The sequence below is a fragment of the Pseudoliparis swirei genome, chromosome 3, assembly GCF_029220125.1.
Source record: "Pseudoliparis swirei isolate HS2019 ecotype Mariana Trench chromosome 3, NWPU_hadal_v1, whole genome shotgun sequence".
Classification (NCBI taxonomy): domain Eukaryota; kingdom Metazoa; phylum Chordata; class Actinopteri; order Perciformes; family Liparidae; genus Pseudoliparis; species Pseudoliparis swirei.
The window spans coordinates 11,169,963-11,183,242 of record NC_079390.1 but is presented as its reverse complement, the minus strand read 5'-3'; the positions used below and the strand labels follow the sequence as shown (position 1 = coordinate 11,183,242).

Sequence of the window (13,280 nt, the reverse complement as noted above, 5' to 3'; positions counted from 1 at the left end):
TTCATTTTTTCATTGAAAGTACTTCTTCTTCTTCTGCCTATTGGAGTTTGTAAAACAACTGACTGACGCATTACCGCCACCAAGTGGTGGGAAGCTATATTGTAACTGACCATCTCTTGGATAACAGTGAGAAGCGCTGGTGTCTTCAATTGATAACCTATGCGGTCTCAGGGCCCACAGGTGCAAACTGAAAGTTGTTTGGGCCGCGATCACCACCTAGAGGGCCGCAGCCCCATGGTTAAAAATCACTGCTCTAAGCCGATAGTATAAATAGCACTAACTACACAGAACTACACAATACAGTGTCAGCAGCTGTCAGTGTTAAATGTTGATTGTGAGTATAATCAGTGCTTAAATCCTTGTAGGGAGTTGATTGGGGGGGTCAAACATGGGACTTTCACCTCCGAGACCAGTATTGAACCTATGCCCGTGTAGTTTTGTTGCCTAAACCTAAACGTAATTTAGATCGCAATAAAAAAATCCTAAAACTGTCACAAGACTCTTATGTGTTAAAATACACAATCTAGTAATGTTAATATTTGAAACATGTTTTTGGTTCAGAAATGTCACGGTTAATTTTATCCGTGGTGTGCAGGATTGTCAGTTTATAATTTTTCCGGCAACTGGTTTGCAAATTGTGACATACTGTAAGTGACAATGAGCAAGCCAGTATTGTATTCAACCACCAGCTCTGTCACATTCTCATTAACATTGAGCTTTCGCTGATTGGTAAGGATCCATTGTTTTAGACAGCAGGGCAAACAGGAAATGTTCTTGGCGTGTTGTGTGTATAGAGGTGAATGTTCAATTAAGATAATGTTTTCTATATAATGAACACTGGAGGAATTCTTTTTTGAATGAATTTATCAGGAAATACACAAAAACACCAACTGGTGGTGTACTAAGATTGTTAAAATGTTTGCCTTAGATACAGGGCGATGAAGTAGGTCGTCTACCAGTGCACTCCCCTGCCTCAGCCATAGTAATGATGACACTGCAGCTGGTGAGTCCAATGGCTGTTGATTCATTGCCCCCAGCAGCAGGGTCATTTAATTTCCATGTATAGGGAGATCATTTTGATTACATACTGCTCATTACTGCATCAGCAATGGCTCCTGTGAGTCAGTGTAAATGTTCATTGCAGAGCACCACCAGATGTTTTCAACATTAAATTATCAGTGAGAGCCCGCCTCTGTGGACAGTTAACTCATATGTGTGCTTACGGATGAATTAATAAAAGAGTGAATAAAGATTAGAAGCCATCTATAAAAAGGCCAATTTATTTGACAGATTTTTTTATTTCACAAGCACCAAGATACATTTTTCTTTCCCTTCATTTTCTTGTTTTTTTTTGACAGTAACTCCTTAATTGCATGATACATCTTTTTTTTGGGCTGGGCTGCAGCAAAGCAAGGCCGGCCCTGTAAGCATTCAAATCTGTCACTGAGTCTGTGTTAGTGATGAAGATACTGAGGAATGACGTTACACCGTGGGCTGTTACAGCATTGGTGTTTCCCCATTATTTAGCCAACTTCACTTAAGAGCAACGACCAGTGTTTGCCCCTTTATGTACTTTTGTACACGATCAGTTATCTGATCAAATTCCCAATACATACAAGGTTGTTGTTGCTGCGCAATCCTATATGTGTAGGGTGTTGACACGGTTTGATGCATAGTCTTTGTTATGATGTCTGGAAGCTGAAACAGGAAAGTTATCTTATGTGTAAAGCTGTGGGCATATTCATAATTGTCATGGGATGCAGCCTAGTTCTGGTGAATGTACGTACTATCCAAATTCAGAACATTAATAGAGCAGCGAAATAGGATTTAAGTTACAGTTGGTATAAAGCTCTTCCCCTGTGTGTGTTCAATTCAATTCAGTTAAATTTGTAGAGCCCAATATCACAAATTACAAATTAGAAGGGCCATTGGGAAGGAGGCCAAGCCAGGGGATGAATGCAGGAAGCAGGGCACGCAGGACCAGTTTCAGAGACAGCCAGGTCCAATGGACCCTGTGAGGCAAGAAGGCAGAAATATTCTGGGGAAGAAATAGAGTTAGTAATGTACAATTGTTGTAAAAACCATCACTGTGTTTTGTTTACCTAGAGCCTCTGCAAACTATTGCCTGTGCACTTTGTGGTGGTGACTGGAGTAAAACAATCACACTTTAGATTAAAGTAATCCAGAATATCAGATTTATGAATATATGGTTGTATTGTTGAATTCATTAGATTCAAGCATTCCTGACTAATTTGACTCAAAACATACTTGGTTTCGCTATGTTTACTACCAAATTGGATTAACTAAAGAAAATTGAAGATACACATTGCAGATACACATCAAGTTTAGATGCACCACCAATGACTGTCCCCCTAACCATTTGGTCCCAATTTAGCACAAACCAAACACAGTCCAACCATATAGGCTACCATGTTTCCACCTCGTCTTGTTAGTTTCTCTCTTGTATGGACATTAAATAGCAGCAATGACTCTATAGTAGCAGATTAAAAGCCGTGCCAGCTTGTTTTCTGTTTGGATGTGATAAGATGGATCTTTACCTCCCTACACTACAGCACCCTGTGCTCGACAAAGATCATGGCAAAAACACCAAGATCAAGGTATTGACTCAAGCAAATATCATGCTCCTTTAAAACTTTTTCTTTGGAGATCCTTTGTATTCTGAGGGCAGTTGTGGCCGTGCAAGGTGGTCTGTTCATTATAGTGGTTTGATTGAAAAAACGGTCCTCTCATTTCAATTGTGTTCAGGAGACATTTTACTGGAACAATTGCAGGGAGAAAAGAAAACGCTGGAGGGTTAATGACTGGTATTTGAAAGAGCACTTGGAGGACAGTCTTACGTTCTATGCATTGTTTAAAGCTTTCCTTTAGTAACTTGGATACAAAATAAAATAAAAACACCGAACACACATTCTTTCTTTCCTCAACACAATCCTCAAAATGGAGCAGCACAATGTTTCTATGGCATCCTCTGATAATGTTGCTGGTGCAGAAGTGTCCTCGGTCAGCCAAATCCCCGGACCCAAAAATGTGTCTGCTGAGGCAGAGATTCCAACTAGGAGTTACAATAAGCCTGCTCTCATTACTGTCCAGAGGAACATGGACATGTGTGTAGATATGTGCACATGCACACACACACATGCACACACACACACACACACACACACACAAAGAGTGAGACAGTGAGAAAGAAGTCCCCCTGGGCATCTGGCTCTAGCTCAGGTGAAGATAAGGTAGTGTGATGTCTCTTGACATGGCCAATGATTCATAATTGAGGCAGGACAGCTGTTACTGGCTGCACTGACAGGTCCCAGGGTGGATGACAGACGATTCGCCCCTCTGGGGCTATCAGTCCAACTGCTCCCTTTTCCCTATCTGCTCATCTGTCCTTCATGAGCCTCCCGGGTAGATGTAAACCAAGAGGTCACAGAACTACAACCTGTTTAACCTCACTGGATATGATTTTAACTTAAATATCAGAATGTGTAGAAAGAACCGACTGAACCCCCCCCCCCCCCCCCCCCAAAAAAGCCAAACACTTGTTTTAATGTAATTTGTAATCGTTTTAAAAGTTCAACTATACGTGAAAAATAAGTTGTCGTGAAACAGGAGGAAATAAGATCAAATTGAATAAATTGAAAACAATAGATACAGACAAATTAAAAGCATATACTGTAATCACATTATGATAAAGTGGACTCAGACACCATCAGGTGAAACATTAACTCTTCAGTATTTGTCATGAGAGGAAAAGGATGAGTATTTAAGATGTATCTTGTCTAATCTCAATGGCTGGTCCAATGTCCGGGGACTTTATCTGCAAAAGACCTCATCTTTGATTACTCGCTGAGGCTACGAAACCCATCCATCGACCTAAGCCAGGGGCACCATGTCAGGAGTCAGGGAATCACAGACTGCATGTACGTGCAATAAATACGTGTAATTCTTTCCAAATCAGCAGTACAATTTTGACAATCAATGAACAACAGGAGGCAAACATAAATTGGCTATATGTGTTGGTGCCAGTTATAATGTGAGCAGTGAGTTAATGGAGGAAGCTCTGACAGATACCAACATGAAGTGCATGACAAGCAGTTCAGGCAGTACAACATTTACAATTTTGTGTCAGTAGGAGACAATCATTTTCAAACCAAATTTATGAATAGACAAAAACGATTCGTAGCAATCTGCTTAATGTGTTTCGACAGGCAGCCTAGTTGGCTGTTGATGGGATTGGAAGAAATGGCTTGTCCAATTAACTCAGAATTGTTGTCAATATATTCTATAACGTTAACATTTTGTGAAATGTTGGGATATCCAGCCTCTGATATCATTAAGGCATGCAACAAGATTTCTACTCAAATTGAAAATTGAATTGGTGGCAAGTGGGGGGAGGGGAAGGAGATTGAGGAAGGATAAAAGGTTTTCCCCCAGTTTCACAGAGGGCTTTAGCGAGAGGGACCTTTTATTTACAGCCCGATATTTTTTTGGAGAGATGGTTGACTGAAATATTTATGATCCGTGGTGGAATATCAGCCATCTGAACATTGTGTCGCCAGCTTTATACAATGGCGTAGGCAAAAGAAACACATAACGGAATAATAATTTTAGACTGCGTTTCCAAGATTAAGGGAATAATAGGCTCTAATCTTTTAACTTTCTGAATCCACAATGAATACAACCAAACAAGGATGAAAATATATATTCATCGTTGCCTAAAAATGTTATAAAAGTAACAAAGTACAACCTTTTCCTTCTAGTTCCTTGAACACGTTTAAGGTTTTAGCTATAGTATACAAGGTGCAATCAATCAATCACAATAAATTATAGATATCATTTTTGACAACAATGGAGTCTCACTCCATTGTTGTCTAATAATGTCAATGAGGTTAAATGCGTGGTTTGCTAAATGATCTTTGCCATCATCTCACCCCTTGAATATACGAGTATAGAGGTGAAATAGAAAGAGAATGACTGTGCTGTGCTGTGGGGTGAGCTATGAAATTCTAAGATGAGCAAGTGGAAGGAGTAACCTGATTTGCACAACATCCAAGCTCTCCATATTAACTGAGAGACACAAAGGCAGAAGTGGGGGTAAAAAGAACTGTGCCAAAGGCTTTGTCATTGCCGTTGCCCTTGAGAAACAGGGATTGTAAAGGCATGTGGTATTGCTTTATTACTCTGTGACATGATTGTTTAAGGCTCCCGCAACAACAGTTTTTTATATTAAAAACATACTGAGGGGATTCTGTAACACACACACACACACATGCATTCACATATCTGCTATTTTGATCTAGTGTTTGCGCTCTGTGTTGTCAGTTGGTCTGAAAACCTCCAGAGAGTTTAATTCCGCTTGTGATAAAAATCAAATCAATCAAAGTGGCTGACCTCATGGATCATTCGGGAAGAAGTCACCTCTAAGCTCACTCCCAGAGTGTCCATTAGCCTCTCTGCGCTCATTGTCAGCTCTCCCTCGACTGAGTGACAGTTAGCCAACCTGGCCAAATTCATTTTGCTGCTGCCGCCGTGTAATGTGCTCAGCCTGCCCACTGTCTCAGCTTTTCCAGGCTGTTGCACTAACACTCCTGCACACATATTACCTCAGGGACATCGGCCTATGGAGGGCAACCCTTTTTCTGCCTCATGGCATACCTGAGCCATCTACCCATGACAGCTTCAGCTTTCGAAACATGTTAGGATTCTCACTTAGAGCTTGGACTAGATTTGGTTAAATTAGCTTTTCCGGTGGTGCATGAATAAAGAATTTCAAATTGTTTAAACTCGGTAAAGTGATTAAAACCTGGAATGGCTTTAATAAACGTCTCCAGTGGTATTTTAAACTGCCATGTAACCACACATACAGACTTGTTGCCTTGTCCATGCACCTTGGAAGTAGGTGAAGTCTGTAATACCACTTTTGCAAACACACTAAAAGTGTTCGTTTTTTTAATCTCTCAGAATAATGACCATGAGTTGCTGTTGGATTAGAATGCCTCTTTTGTAGTTCTGCGGGGGAATGCATCAATATGTTGCTCCAAAATGTGTCAGTGCTTCGTTATCCAGACAGTTTAACTACGTGCAATCCTCCCGAGGTTCCCTCACCAGATTTAGCTGCAGATGCTGTTCAAACCTGTTGAAGACACAAAGCACGGCTGTCGGAGTGGCTTACGGGCACAAGGCAAAGACTGAAAGAGGATGAGTCAATAGTACAACAAACCACGAGTGGAATAACCCGGACAGATTCAACAATTACTCAGAAAAGGTGTCGACAACCCGGGTACAGGTTAACAAAAAAGACTAAACCAAACAGATCCCTGTGCAACTGTGTTGGTAGACAACTGAGCAAAGTAACACAGCAGGTGACCCATTTTTCAGAGCAACATCATTAGAATAAATTTGGCTTTAAAAGGAAACACAACAGCGGGGGATGCCGAATTAAGAACCCATCTGGTATGAACTGAAACCTTATAAGTCAACACTTAGCATGCAATTTGATTTCTTGTGTTGGAGTTAAAAGTCTATGACTCCAGTAGATGGAAATACATGTGCTGTGGATACAATACACTGCCCCAAGTGTTACTCGACAAAGACCAGTTGCAAAGGGTGAGATGCGCTGAAGTGCAGCATTGAATGCCGGTGTTCTTTTTTGTTTTGTCTAGGTGCTAAATGTGAGTTCGCTGGAGGGAGAGCAGGTATCAGTGGAGGACACAGGTGGCCGGGAACCCTTCATCCTTGCCAATGAGTCAGTCTTGTTGAGGGGCCTCGTACTACGCAGCTGGAGCAATCAGATCTCCATTCGATTTCGTAGTGACCGACAGCACAACTTTGGATTTCTCCTGCTGCATTACCAAGGTGAGCCAGTGCCGAAAACTAGAGTGTGTTGTTTATTCAAACTGTGTCCAACTACACAGTAATCAGCTTAGCACTGTTCATAATGGATTCATGTACCTTGAATATTTTACTGTCAACAGCTCGCATTATTATTTGCATTTGGTCATACTACTTTACATTTCAAAATTAAAATTACCCGCAGATGTCTAAAGGCTTTTTCCATGCTTATCAGTCAGTATGCCATGACTGAGGGAGGATTGCTTGCTATTGGATTTAACACATGCAATAGCTTTGTGAGCATTTTATTCCATAGAGCCTCCAACAGAGGGAAAAACAATCCGTGCCACAATATACAAATACAAAAATCTGAAATACTGCTTGTAGCATGTAAAAATGTTGGATTTCAGTCTGTAAAATGATTATTTTAGCACCTTATGTCTGCCAGATGAAGTTAGCCATCAGCAACCTCCTGTAGTTAGCGAAGACACTTGATTCATCCACATTACACCACAAATTGCGACCTGTCAAAAATAATTTTTGCTATACTTGCAGAAATATAGTTAGCCGAAAGCTAACATTGGGACAAAATGCTTGCTCGAAAAGTTTTTACAATTCTTTCTGCTGATGCAGAAATAATTGCTTCTTATTGCCTGTATCCTCCGTTTTTTGGTGTGGCAGCTTAGTTTTAAACTTAGTTTGGGGTTCTGTGCCCGGCCACATCCCACCACAAAGCAGCTTTAAGGCATTTTTCTGTTTGCTACCAAACGTAAGGGAGGCACTATCAGGCATTACAAAGTCAATGGAGAGCGATGCATGGTTGTCCGCCAGTGTGGGCGGGCCTTAATTGCGCCCTGTCTTTATGCAGAATTAATTATGAAACGTGATGAAAAAGTAACTACATAAGAGGGTTGCGTCGACAGAGATAGTTACGTTGTCAGTGAATATGAGGGACAATAACTTCCTCTCGTTCTCTTGCTTGTTTTTTGTGCGTGACATTGATCTTCGATGGGCGCAACAATGTCTGTTTATCTTAGCAATCACACAGAGTGGCCACCAATTACATGCCCCATCGATTTGAGTTGATGGTGGAAGCTGTTGGACAAAACATTCATTCCACCACATTACCGTGGCACTTTCATCAGCTCGAAAACGAAAGCGCCCATCAAGACCGTGGCGCTGACGTGAGATAAATCAGCCCGTCGCTGTTGGATGTGTGAATATTGCTCTGTGTGGTCACGCTGAAGGATGACAGCGAGGGGTCAGTGCAGATCACACAGGGTTCTGCATTGATGGGGACAGATGGGGACAAATAGTTGAAAGACCCTGTCAGTAGGTGTACTTTTCTACTTCACTTGCCCTCTTTGCATTTCAGTATAGATCTTATTCAGTATTGTGCGCCGTCCACACCAGTCATGTGCTTGTTTATCAGTAGAAGAAAATATAAAGTGATACAAGCTGTGATCATCGGTACCCTAGATTACATTCAAGTGAAACTAAAAACTAGGGCTGTCAATCGATTAAAAAAAATTAACTAATTAATCGCACATTTTGAAATTGCAATTAATTAATCGCGATTAATCGCGCTTAAAAGTTGTTTCCTTCTTTTTAAAGACAAAACTTCACACAGAGCTGTGTTTTCAAAGAGGCTCCTACATATACAGTGCCAGCGAGGTATTTAATATCGTGGATGATAAATTGTTTCTTCAGTGAAACATCAGATTAGTAAAAAAAAAGAAGTATATTGAGACCCATTGGTCCTGTCATCTTTAACACTGAACAGCAGCAGAACCAGTGGCCTTGGTAACTGACTGACATTCAAATATGTCACGTTAAACCTCTGGAGGCTGGGGGCATTTTATACATTTTACAAAATAAATGAAATTCACCGTTTAAAGTCTTTTGCATGTGACACACCCCCACGTGTTATACATCAAACATTCCAGAACAATCTCAGCTCTGAAATGAGGCTCATTGTCCTCGCGCCGTGTTCTCTGGTTCTCTGACTGACAGGCTGCTAAATGAGCCTGACCTGTGAGGTGGGAGGTCCTTTGTGATTTACTGAGTGTTCATTGGTTGTTTTTTCCCCGAAATGTTGACAGACAAACGGATTGACAAATCACGTTGAAGGTTTCGTGTGACGAGTTCTTTCCGCGCCGCGTCACCCGACACGTCGCCCCTCCGTTCCTCTGTGTATCAGAGGGGGAGACGGGAGGAAGGAGGAGCAGGAGGAAACCCGACTGATTCATCCACGAGTTAAACTGACTTCTGCTCCTTATTTTCGCGGAGAAATAATTGTTTTAAAAACGGAAACAGTGTCAAACCGTACTGCCGCGGTTTTTTAAAAAAAATTAAAAAAAAGTTGCGTTAATTGCGTTAAAATATTTTAGTGCGTTAACGCGGCCAAATTAATCGCATAGATTAACGCGTTAACGCTGACAGCCCTACTAAAAACATAATTCCAAATGTCAGCCGCCAAAAACGCACTCCATTAAAACATAGCTTTCTCAGCAGGTGAAACGCAGAGCTACAAAACTAATTTAAATGTAAACCATGTAAACATGTACCCATTGGAAATGAACCATATCAGGAAAAAAACGTGCATAACATTACATTATTGGATTTTGAAAGGATACATTTTCTCAGGGGATGTCTGGTTTAGGGCACCAAAATATTGTTTTCAATATTTTGTTTCAAAATAATTTAATTGATATACAAACATTGATACTTTTAAAATTGTTATCAGGGTGACGTTGCTCAAACCAGGTAAAACAATTTCGAAAAAAGTATAAAATAAATATACAGGCAGAACATAAGACACCTGTCACAGATGTTATGATTTCAATATGGGACAGATTTATAGTTATTTTTGTTAGTGGGAGTGGGGAATGTGCATTTCTTGTCACTGTGTCATGTATTCATATAATAGTAACTGTGACTAGAATAATGTGCAGGTTTGTCCAAGTAGAGAAGGAGAGAGAAAAATTAATAAATAAGTATCTTTATCAAGTAATAGCAAGGGTTTAATCACCCTGGAAGGAACCATGAAGTCAACTTAACACAGTACCTCTAAATAATTTCACAGATAGATCCAGTTGTGTCTGGCGCTACTATATTCCTCAGCGCTTTATGATATAAATTCTTATGATCCGATTAAAACCCTTTCTCACAGACAGCTTTCTGTATTGTAATTGTTGCATTAGTGGGATATAAAAACCCTGCAGTCAGATCTGTGACGATAGCCGTCCACCAATAAACCTATTTGCTTTGACATTCCGATGGTACAAATTGCATTACTCTGATGAGAAAAGACAAAATAATCAAATTTCCAGAAGAAGTTGAGACATATTGGAGGGGAAGAAGATATTTCAATTTGTTTTCCTCTCCTTGATTAGCAGAGTTTCACCTTGTCCTTTGTAATAAGCTGTGAGAAATGTGATTGGACAAGCGTGGAGAAAGAGACAGAACTGTGGAGAGATGGATCTGGGCTCAGGGTAATTAATATCTGCTACAGCGTTGGCTCTGCTTGCGATGACAGATTGATGGATGCCTCTATAACATCAGCAGTGAGCTGACACTTGGAACATGATTATAGGTGTGTTTGACCATTCAGATTTATGGAGTGGGAAATAGGGGTGTGGGACATGAGGAGAACATCTTCATCTTTATCTTTTCCCTTAATACACAGGCATATTCATGTATCCTCATCTACATAGCACATTTATTGTCCATTCCACTATGATATCCAGAGATAGCCACTGAGGCTAAAATGTATATGAAAAAAAGAATGCATGCAAATAACAAAGAACCATACATAAAACATGTGTTACTTGTAATGCATTCTGAGGGTATACCCTTTATGCACACAATCCAGATACATCTACTCATTTCCATACATACAATATCTATTTATTTATTAATGACAAGAAAAATCATGAATGAGCCGTCCGAGTTGCAGTTATTGCATAGGAAGTTATATCAATATAAACATATTAGGACACATTCCTATTGTTTTTTGCAAGAATTTATATGTTCCCATACATACAACACATTTTTCGGACCCTCTGGTCCAAAGTTATTTCTCTTTAATAGCCTTTATTGAGTAAATGAGCATTAAAACCGAGTTTAAAAACCAACCACATAAATATCAATAGACCATATCATGGCGGAACGATGGTCTGGCTTTCTACAACTGAATCACTTTCCCGGAGACAACACTATCGATCTTTCTGTAAAAGGTAATGCTTGGGTGCACAGCTGGGACATGAGGTTTGGATACAGAGAGTCACACTCGCCCACAAGTCACCTGCTAATTGAAGGACTGCAAAAAAAAAAAACACAACAACTGACCAGAGTTGACTACTCATCAGCGCAGGATTTTCTCTCCTCGAAAAGCCTTTTAGTCTCGAAATAGTGATGTAACACATTGTCAATAATAGTCCCCAAATACACTGCCAATAAACATAACAATCAACACTTCATTTCATTGTTTCTGTTTCATTATCTTCTGCCGTCACCGTGTCAAGTTGGATGTCTTTCCAGCGCTCCACCTGAGGGGATTCAGATGACACGTGAAATACCTTATTAGGCTTACATTTAAATGCATTATATTTGTCTGGCCACATACAGTGGATAACTTAGTTCCACCGGCCTCCTCGCCTCATCTATTGTTCCCTGGTCAACCATATTTGTACATTATTGGTTGAAGAGTATAGCATCTCGAATGGCAAATGAAAAATGTTCATGCAGCAGAATAAGGCTCATTAATGGGAGGAGTGTGTGAGTAAATGGGAGTGTGTGAGTAAATGCAGAGGTCGCACCAAGTGTTTACTTCCTTTAAATGATTTCCCGTGCAACTTTTGACTGAGGGCTGAAGAAACCGTCAACAATTATTGAATCTTAAGTACAGATTCAGGGTTCCATATTTGTTGACAAAAAAAAAATCCTTGAATTAAGAGAAAGGTGAGAAAGGGCCGGAAGCAATCTGAACAGAAATACTTTATATTCAAAGAAGCCAGAACAAATTCATCGCTCATGCACAGATAAGAGGGGGAGAAAGAAAGAAAGCATGACAGGATGTGCTCCTCTTGAACTCCTGTGAATAAGCACTGATAAATGACAACAACTAAAGTTTAAAAAACAAAAACAAAAAACATTTATCTCATGTCCAGATTCCTGATGATTACGTATCGGTTATGACAAGCGAAACAAAAAACATAAAAAAACCTTCTAACTCCAAACTGTGCCATTTATACCCCAGAGGCTTTAAGCTATTGTTTCCCTCGTTCTCATTCTTTCATGGACAACATCTTTAAAACTATATTAAAGTAGAGACCATCCTGCGATGGGATCAAACCAGCCACAACAACAAATCGGTACAGCGGCGTAAAGTGAGCGTTGGCTCACAAGGTGAAAACAATACAAGCTTTGCTGTCATGCCGAGTACCAAAACATGTCACTTCTAAACGTAAGTGTTTGTCAGTACGTCTCCTTTTTCTGACCTGTGATGCCCCCCTTCATCTAAAACGGTGTCATTTTGGGAGAAACACGGGAACGCAGAGGCGGGGATGGATTGTTATCACAACAAAGTTTCTCCACCAGGAAATCTTATCGTTTTGATTTAAATCAGTTCAGAAAGCAGAAATGCTCATCCATACAGGGACACTCAAAGGAAACTGAAAGGTGTGCATATCACCACTGTGACTATTTCCTCCCCTCTACAAGGAAACAATAACTAAAGACGCATCTGTTTCCCGTGGCCCTACAGTACCATCAGCTAATCTCCCTGGCTGTCTGCGCCGTGGATCTATTATTTGTAATGGCAAAACAATCAGACTTTATGGCCCAGCACCGCATCTCCTGGAATGGGGGCCGCACGTATTTTAATACTTCGGGAATTGGCTCCACAATTTTTTGCCTCCGGCTCTTCCGCTGCATGCTCAATAAGGGATGTAAATGCTGCTACGATAATGGCAATAACTAGGTTCATTGGAGCTAGTGATAAACTATGAATTGAATGGATGACCCGAAGGCAGTGTACCTCGTCCCTGTGGCTCACTGATTCAGTGCAAAGAAAGGCCTGTTTCATTGTGATAGAAACCAGTGGGAAAGAATAACCAAAGTCGGGAGATTAAAAACACAATGGGTGGGGGCAGCTTTACACACCTTTATGGCCATTATGCATTTAGCGCTGTTTTCCCTTGAGTTCCAGTTCAAAGATTGATAACATAGATGCATATCCCGTTTAGCTCTACGGTAATGCTCGAAAAAACCCAAGAGAGATTTTATTTCCATCTGGAATGAAAGGCCTTCATACCCACGAGTGTTTAATCTCTCATTTGAACCACCACCAGCTCTGCATATCTGCACGGAGAGACCTCAAATGTATTCCAGCATTCATGCATGCTTCTATTAAGCTCACGCTTTCTATT

General features: G+C 40.5%; 1 protein-coding gene across 8 annotated transcripts in view; it reads left to right on the top strand.

The window, feature by feature from the left end:
• Window positions 1–13,280, top strand: part of LOC130189014 (seizure protein 6 homolog) — a 96,108-nt gene that overhangs the window by 57,170 nt on the left and 25,658 nt on the right. For all 8 annotated transcript variants that reach the window (XR_008830694.1, XR_008830693.1, XM_056407674.1 and 5 more), the window contains one exon: window positions 6,681–6,873. Coding sequence is in view for 6 of the 8 variants with exons in the window: in XM_056407674.1 (XP_056263649.1) it covers window positions 6,681–6,873 (193 nt within the window). In the remaining 2 variants the exon portion in view is untranslated. The remainder of the gene's footprint in view (window positions 1–6,680; window positions 6,874–13,280) is intronic.